Below are 9,498 nucleotides of genomic sequence, written 5' to 3' on the forward strand. Positions count from 1 at the left end.
GAAGAATTACCATGTCCCGTTTAATTCTAACTTGTGATTCTACCGTAAATAAATAGATTCTTAATATTTAACCGAGAAACGTATACTTTTTCTTCCTCGTTACTTTTTATAAATGAACAATCATGTTTTTTTAAATTAATTAATTTATTGAAACATTTTTTTATCGCCTGTCGGTCTATCGGTTTGTCCGACAATCTTCCGCGATGATCTCGGAAACGGCTGTGAAAAGAAAAAAAAATGAAAAGATCTAAAACTCACAGGAATAAGCAGAAAAAAAAAATGGTGGGCATAAAAAATTGCCACGTTCCGTTTAATTTGAACTTCCAGTTCTACCAAAAACAAATCGATTTTCAATGTCTTACTGACAAACGTATACTTTTTCCTCCTATTACGTTTTCTAAATAAATGAGTATATTTTTCCCAGTCTGTATTATTTATTGTGGAAAAAATTCGTAAATTTCTTGTGTTTTAAAGAAAAAATTTCAACTTTTATCACAAAACTTTTTCATTTTGCTGCCAGGTTCCTATCATTTAGGATTTCACTAGCTTGTTTTCGAAATCATTGCGGAAGTTTGTTGTACAATCCGACAGACTCTTCCCATTTCATGGTGACGCAAATTATAGCGAAAAAACTTTCCTGCTGGCTTCTAATAAAACACCGTTTGAAAACTGCGTGACATATTAATTTGGATTCGTTCTACTGGTGGCAAACGAGTTTCGGCCCCAAAATGATAAAATAAGATATCTTCTAATAAATGTCCATTTGCAGTTTGAAACTGTTCTTTATTATTGACGCTTCCTAATGGATAGACTAAGTCATTTTATATCTCCCTGAAATGAGCTTCACGTTTAATAGCCTGTTGTCTGCTGCATCTAACTCTTCTTCATGTTGCTGATCCTTTCTTTGAAGCTCTAGAAATCTTATTTGTTCGCATCTCTGAAAAGGAATTTATTGGGGAGAATATGTGTATTTCTGAAGTTTATCGATGCTAAATTGGCTAGCCGGTGGGCTTATTCGAAATACAGAAACATATAATGAAAGGAAAATTCACGAGAACCAAAGAAGGCGCCGACGGATTTCTGTAAAGGGATTTAGTTCGACAAATCAACAATCCAAGTGGGGCATTCCATGCCAAATCACCGAGGTTTCGGCCCGACCCCCTTCGATTTCGCTGAAAATTTTTTATCATTTTCTACCCTACCAAAGACATTTTTCTAAATTTTTTCAGATTTTTTTACCCAACCCAAAAAAAATCACGAATGTTTGGAAAAAACCGCTCTTTTTTTTTTAAAAATGCTAGAACTTTTTCAAGAATTGACCGTTTGGGACCTTTTTTTTTAAAAAAATTTTGCAGATGAGATCTATGAAATATTTCAATATTTAAAAAAAAAACGTTTTTTTTTCGAAGTCCGAAACCTTTGATTCTCAATTTTTTTGTCTCAAAACAAACTTCAACTAAGACAGTATTTAACCCCCCTATTTAGATTTTGTGCCGACTTTTCTTTCTATTTTTTTTTTTTTCCATTAAAAAAAAAAAATTCTCAAATTAAGTTATTTTACATAACTTTGCGTTAAAATTTTTTTGGATTGTTTTTAAAATCTTATGAATTGAAAAAAATTGTACAAAAACAATCGTTAAGTGTGTCTGCGCAAGTATTAAATTATTTTTAACAGCTGAAAATATTTTATTAACGTATAGTGTTATTAATTTTTCTCTATCTATTCAGTTTTGTTTTCCCCGCGTGATGATGAGTAAAATTTCAAATTTTCAAATAAGAAATTTTTTACCAACTGCTCATATCGCCAATAAACAATTCACCACCGATAATGAAGGTAACTTCTAATTTTTTCTTAATCATTTTAAGGCTATGTTTTCTGAACGATGTCAGTGTTTTTCTTGCAACTCGTTGACAAGTTCGTTCTCTAATGTGTATCAAGTATTAATAAGCTAATTGTCATTCAATAAAAATTATTTTAAGTAAATTTCTTGATTATCAATAATTAAAATGCCGAAATTTTTTAATAGTTGCTGTAATCCAATGAATCGTGATAAACATAATAAGACAAAATCTCTACGAAGTCTGCCTGAGTATTTGGCTATTCATTTCCATCTATCAACTGATGACCGTGTATGCAGTTCATGTCATAAGGAATCACTAAAGCAAATTTACAAAATTTCAATCGAAAAAAAAATAGAAAGAAAAGTCGGCACAAAATCTAAATAGGGGGGTTAAATACTGTCTTAGTTGAAGTTTGTTTTGAGACAAAAAAATTGAGAATCAAAGGTTTCGGACTTCGAAAAAAAAACGTTTTTTTTTTAAATATTGAAATATTTCATAGATCCTGACATCTGCAAAATTTTTTGTATTTTTTTCTGAAAACTGCATTTAAAAGTAAAATTTTTTTAAAAAAAAGGTCCCAAACGGTCAATTTTTGAAAAAGTTCTAGCATTTTAAACAAAAAAGAGCGGTTTTTTTCAAAAATTCGTATTTTTTTGGGGGTTGGGTAAAAAGATCTGAAAAAATTCAGAAAAATGTCTTTGGTAGGGTAGAAAATGATAAAAAATTTTCAGCGAAATTGAAGGGGGTCGGGCCGAAACCTCGGTGATTTGGCATGGAATGCCCCAAGTACATCCAAGATTCACCAATGCCAAAGAGCGCACCATTGGACCAATGAATGATACAAGAATTAAGCGAAAATGATAAATTAGGGAAAAGAATTTACCAACTCCAAATAAGGTTTCAGTGAATATACTAGATTATTTTAAAAAAATTCGCCTATGCAAAAGAGGGCCCTGGTGAATCTGCTGGCAAGGGTTTGCTGATGGTTTCTTAGATTACGGGATTGGAATCTCATTTTAAAAGTTATCTACGTTGACAGGCTATTGGATCGAGTAATTTGATTTAAGTTCAATTTAAACACAACATAAAATTTATTTATTCAAAAGGAAAGTGATTTATGATAATTGAATGAAAATATGAATTGTGATAAAAATTCTAAATGATTTTAATCCAACAAAAGATCTCATATATTTGGATTTGGACCGCTAATTTGAATTTGCATTTACGGAAAATATAAGGTCATATTTCTCGTAAATTCAGGAGAAACGTGCTATTTTTCCCCACAGATGAGGGAAAATGTAAAGAGGGAATAATGTGCCACGTTCGTTCCGCTTTCTAAATCAAAAAAGTGAACATTATCGGGAATAAATGTTATATTGTATTACAAGTACAAAAAAAGGGTGGCTTGCGAAGCGTATGAAATTTGAACCGTGAGCCCATGGAGACTAGAGGTAAGGAGGCCGAACGCATATGGCGGAATCGTCGAAAAGTGGATCGTGAAAGTGATGAAAGATCTTGTAGTTCGGGACGTATCCGCAAGCGATACCAGCGCCTGGTTACGAATAGGATACATACGTGAGGATCGGTTTTGGTAGCGCCGCCAGGCGGATAAAATCCGCGGATCGTTCATCACTTTCACAGTCCGGTTTGCCAGCATTGCGTTCGGCCTCCTTACCTCTAGGCTCCATGCGTGAACTGTAAGGGCGAGCGTGTAAACGCGTGAGTCAGATATCACCCATCCGCACGTGAGTTGGCGGAAGCAGTCAAACGCACACGTCTGATACATGCGATTTTTTCAAAAACTTGTCTAGGAAAGTTATGATTCGTAAAAGAAACGAATATAATATAATTTGGAAGAAGTAGATCAAAGACAATGAATAAGTCCAGAGGCACAGGCCTGGGTTCATGATACCTACAGGTTATAACCTAAATCCAATAACTTCAGGTTTAACTCAAGCCCAATGATGTCACTGGTGACGCCCAAAGCTCAGAGCACACGAAATGCAGTAAGCCGTGTGCCGTCACAGACACAATACAAGCCGGAAACGTGCCAGCCAATCAAAGCATTTAAGTTATCTGTGATCTACCTTTCCAAGCATATACGTATACATTCTGAGATTTACCGCCAATTCGATGGATAAAAATTTTTCAAGTGTTTCAGTAAAAATGGGAAATTCCTATGAAATACTCTAAATTTTGCCATGTTTGTAAAACTCTCTGCAGTCCAAGACTTCTCACAAAATTGATGAGTTCATACTCTCAGGAATTTTCATAAGAATGCAGAGATTCTCTTACATACTTTTACAAAATTGATGTTCTGAAATTTTTAGAACTCAGCATAAAAAATAAGATATTCCTTTGACGAACTTTAGATCTCATTCTGCTCCTGAAATTTTCTATATTCTAAAAATGCCTGCAGATTTGACAAGCAAAAATTTTCAGAATTTTTCAGTAAAAAATTTAAATTCTCATAAAGACATCTGTGTTTTGGCCTATTTCTAAAATTCTCCGTATTCCGAGATTTCTCAGAAAATCGATGCGCTGATATTCTCAGAAATTTTCATAAACCATTAGAACTTTTTCTACAGAACTCTATATTTCTTTTTATTTCTAAAATTCTTAAAACTTCCCAAGATTTCTTAGAAAATTGATGAGCCGAGGTTCTCGGATATTTTCATGAAAAATAGTAAATCTAAAAAAACTCTACATTATTTCCCGTTGATAGTTTTCTCTGTGTGTATTTCAAAAAAATTTCTATCAAATTAATGATCTGAAATTTTCAGAATTTGTCATCTAAAAAATAGCAATTACTCTGAACAACTCTGCATCTCTCCCTTTTCGTAAAATACAATACATTCTGAAAATTTCTGCAAATTGGAGAGGCTGAAATTTCCAGGATATTTTAGTCCATACTCAACATTTCTATGAAAACTCTGCATTTTTCTGTGGTTGTAGAATTCTTCACATTTCACGAGTTCATACAATACTGTAAAGCAAAAAATTGAAAATGTTTGCAAGATTTTTCATAGAAATTCAGAAATTAGTGTACAAAACTTTGCATTTCTCCGTGTTAACATTCTACATTCAAAAAATGACTACAAAATCAGTAATTACGAATTTTCAGAATACGTGGAAGAAAAAACAAAAATTCTTCTGGAAAACTGAATTTGATCCCTCTCGCATATTTCTCTACTTCCTCAGAATTTCTGCAAAATTATCTAACAGAAATTGTCAGAAATTCCGAGAATTTTCCAGATAAATGTAGAATTTAGAACTCTGCAGAATCTGAATTTTAGTACATTTCGGTTTGAAAAATTTTTCAGCAGAATTGTCGGAAATTTTTCTTGCACCAGGGATGTGTTGTAAAAAATATATAGAAAACGTTTCTGTACCCGGTAATAGGAAACCACACCTTCTAAGGTTTCTTATACGTAAAATTATACAAAAAATAGTTAGTTTACATGGCTGAGCAAATCACTAAATTCTGATCGATCGATTTTTACACTTGGTGCAAACTGGCAAACACGTATATTTAATTGTAAGATAATTTATTGATTTCACGTATACGGAGACGCAAAAGGCTCTGTTCACGGTTTTCCAGACAATGTATCAGAGTTGTAGGCAAGACTTCCACCAATATTTTGTTATTACTGTTATTACTGTCAACCTCATTGACACCGTCAATGGCATTGTTGTTATTGTTGTTGTGAATTTTTGTATTCCAGAGGATCTAATTGAACTGCTGAGTAAGAAAACTGAGTTCATGCATCTGTTCGCCACGCATTCGGAAGAGAAGCAGAAAAAGGTCATTTGAGAATGCCTTACTTTGACTTTGCAAAGTCGTAATAACCAGCCAGCTGAATCTGAACTCACTCAACCTCGTTTCGTTTAGATTGATCGAACGCCTACGTGGTAGTACAGTACATTTGAATTTTTACTTTATCGTAGTCTTGCAATGTGTATCAATAATCTGATAAGGCAGGAGGGATTCTGAATTTGAAAGGACTCCAGATAAACGTTCTTATGCCAGACGTCAATACGTTTATTAATGACGATGAAAATAGTTGGTTATATGTATATACATACAATAACACATATGAATCAAAGAACGAAGCACTGGCCTATAATCATCATTTCACTTCATGTTGTTTTGTCGTATTTATTTCCTACGACTGTAAATAGCGTGGAAATTGTAGAAATGGTCAATAATTAAAATTTCATTTATACTTTTTTTTCTTGTCCTTTCAAATTACAGGTTCTAATTATTTTTTTTTTCGAGTTCCGTTAATTTCCTTTATTACATGATTAGGATAAATATAACTTTCATCTGAATCAATTGCACTTTGTAAAAAACATTGTTCACCCAAATGATAGAAACTTATTTATCGATAACTATATTATCTTCTAGGCATTGCAGTATTAACACGTAGAAATATTTGATAAAAATTTGAATATGAACAACAGAAGCAATCGCTGATTAGCAGTGTCTGATTGCATTTGCATAGCAGAAGTAACCTTTAAACAATACTTGTTAATACTTATATTTATTTAGATGTATATCCATTTCGACGTAAATTTAAGCACTAGACTATACTAAATTATGAAAATACCGGGCGATGCCACAAGTGAGCTTCGTAATATTGGATTGTTTATACATATTCAAGTCTGTGGAGATATATTTTATTTAGTTTTGATTCGATTTCTCTAGTTTCGTTTCGTCTTCGCGCCCATAATCGTATTAGTCATGTATATATTATGTAATTCTAAGATTCTCTAATACTACATCATCACGTACGATTAGTCACGTAGATAAAAAGAAAATGATTCTAATTTTTTTAAATTTAATGAATATGTAAAAATAATATCAAATACAATACTTTCATATTTTCATAGCCAGAAATCCATGTGCAAACACTGATATTTTCGTAATGATGTTAATAATATTGATAATGAAGTAACAATAATAATATAAGCATAATGTTGGTTATTTATTGTAGTTTTCGAAACAATATATCTTGCTAATAAAATTTACATTATAAATTGGATTTGTGTAAAAAAACTTCTTTGCAATAAATTTGGCCTGAAACCCACAGCATCATAAGTATCCTTTCGATAAATTTGACGTTTTTTAATACAAATATATACACTTACACATACATTTAGGTCACCTTCAAAAATACTTTCATCTGTTGCTCTTCTCAAAATTATTTTCAGATCTAACTGGAATTTTCCAGATCTACGTATTCCATTTACTTGAAATTTTATAAGTTTATCAGTGACTTAATGCTCAGACTGTAATTAGAAAATATGACACCGGCTCGCTCAGACAAAATGAGCATTCGGTCGACTTTACTTCCGTAAAAAAACCTTTCACGTTGTGCTTTGACTTAATGAAAGCGACCTCTATTCTCTTTATGAAGGAAATTTAACTTTATTGCCTACTTTGATGATCATCCCATCACATCTCTCAATACGTTACATTTCTATACAGGAAATCGTGGTTGATAATAATATATATACATAATCAATAATAATCACAACTAGCCGCGTAAATTTTTACAATATATATTTGATATTCCGAACTCCGATAACGCAAATATTACATTGTACGTCAGATTCAACAGACCATAGTTAAAAGACTGATGCATAAGGTTCTCTCTGTCGTACTTTCTCACTTTTCTATTGAATATACATATAAGTTTCAAAAACTAGAAATTCAAGAAGGCACACTGTATACGTATGTACATAATTCCTAACAGCATGGACGTTGTACATTAGTCGCAGACGCGATGCTGCGACGTAAAATGGTGTCCAGTTACATTGTATAAATCGTTCAGTCATTATATGCATTTGAAAGGGAAAATGATCCAAGAAGTCTAATTTTTATATATCGGGTAGGAGGGGCTTGGAAAGGCTTACCTGAAATGTTCTACCTAGATTTCTCTCGTGAGCCATGCACTGTACGACAAAAATAGTAACGATCTTTCTTGTAGGTAATAAAATTCTTTACGATTTTCGTATGGAAATTTTTCCTGTACAATGCATAGTTTTTTAGATATAGCACGGTAAAACTTTTTCAAATATGGTTATTATTAAATATATATTTTACGGGTGAAAGAACAGTAAAACTGGTCTAAAAGCACATTTATAGAATATAATATTTTCAATAAACTTGATTACGAACTTTTTGCTCTGAAATTGATACTTTAAAAGCTATAGCGCTGTAAACATTGTGTCGCGTGAATGATCAGTGAAAATGTTGCTCGTATGTATCTGCTTAAAATGTCGGATAGATGAATCAGATCTTAACGAAATACTATGGATTTTGTGTCCGGTCTCTACAAGCACCTATAAGAACTCTATAGTACGATAAAGTCATTATAGAGGCCGGACACAAAAACCGTATAATGTTTCGATAAGATCTGATTCATCCATCCAATATTTTAAACAGAGACATGGGGACAATTTTATAAAACGGTAAAAAGTGTTCAGAAAAATGACAATACTGTGTAGTAGATCTATAAAAATTATAAATAGTGTAAATAATTAGTAATGATTTCTTACTAGTAATAATCTTTCTTATCTGCATGGGTAGAACGTCTTATACCTCATCAAAAATTGTCAATACAGCACGATACAATTGTTTGTATATCATGGTGTATCATAAAAATAACTATAATAATATTAATAACAACAACAATAATAATAGATTTATTTACCTGCAGGAGTTACGACTTCCCATAGCAAAGAGGGTATAGACCCATCGCCTCTTTAAGTACGATCACATAAGCAGATAGGGAAGCAGGGCGGATTACTTTGGCACTCAAATATTTGGGGAGCTGATTCATAATTTTACAATAAGATTTATGAAAATATCCCACGAACAACCATAAAATTCGCCCAGAAGAATGATATGCTAGAAACTTATTCTTGTTGAAATTTAATTACAGCACTACCTCGTTATAAGAGAACTCAGCAGAAATACCCGGCGTAGCGAATCCCGGGTGATAGTTTTTTCTTTAATCGTTAAAATTGGATCTCGTGGAAGATTCTCATGAAGAAAAATTATTGCTTTCACAGAAGAGGGAACGTCCATAAACTACGTGATCAAATTTTGAATATTTTTGACTCCCTGGAGGAGGGACGGTTTTGTCATCAACTGTCAGAGTGAAAGACCCCCCCTCCAAATGACATAACACAGATTGCCGCCACCCCGCGAATAAATCTAGACTCCCCTTGTTACCAGGAAGAAAACGTCACGCGCAGTATTCATTGTTACCGACCGAAAATTTTTATTTGTGAATTTGGCCTTTTGCATGGACGTTATAATTTCTATACCCGCCCCCTTCACCAATTCATTTTTCATCGTAATCTGACACCCCCCTTCTCCCCAAAAAACTGGTGACCTAATTTATGGACGCTTCCAGAGATCTGCACAGGACGCCCGTCGCGCGAGCTTTCCCGCAAGATCGGCAACATTACAGATCTAGCTCTGCGTCTCCTACTTCTAATCATACTCCCCCGGCCAATAATCTTAACCCCCACTACGGGCGATCGGAGTGATGGAGCAACGGTGGGTCTCAGCAATAGCTCAAGTAGTACAGAACGCATAAAACTTTGATTATGAACTCAAAATTTTATTTAAAAAGTTAAATA

The 9,498-nt window shown here is 33.2% G+C and overlaps 1 protein-coding gene across 3 annotated transcripts in view; it reads left to right on the top strand.

Annotated features, from left to right (window-relative positions):
* Positions 1–6,887, top strand: part of LOC124176296 (lysophosphatidylcholine acyltransferase) — a 118,771-nt gene extending 111,884 nt beyond the window's left edge. For all 3 annotated transcript variants that reach the window (XM_046557393.1, XM_046557394.1, XM_046557395.1), the window contains exon 11: positions 5,568–6,887. In XM_046557393.1, coding sequence (XP_046413349.1) covers positions 5,568–5,656 — 89 coding nt within the window. In that variant the 3' untranslated portion in view covers positions 5,657–6,887. The remainder of the gene's footprint in view (positions 1–5,567) is intronic.
* Positions 6,888–9,498: the final 2,611 nt, after the last annotated feature.

This window comes from Neodiprion fabricii, chromosome 2 (genome assembly GCF_021155785.1).
Source record: "Neodiprion fabricii isolate iyNeoFabr1 chromosome 2, iyNeoFabr1.1, whole genome shotgun sequence".
In the NCBI taxonomy this organism is placed as follows: Eukaryota; Metazoa; Arthropoda; class Insecta; order Hymenoptera; family Diprionidae; genus Neodiprion; species Neodiprion fabricii.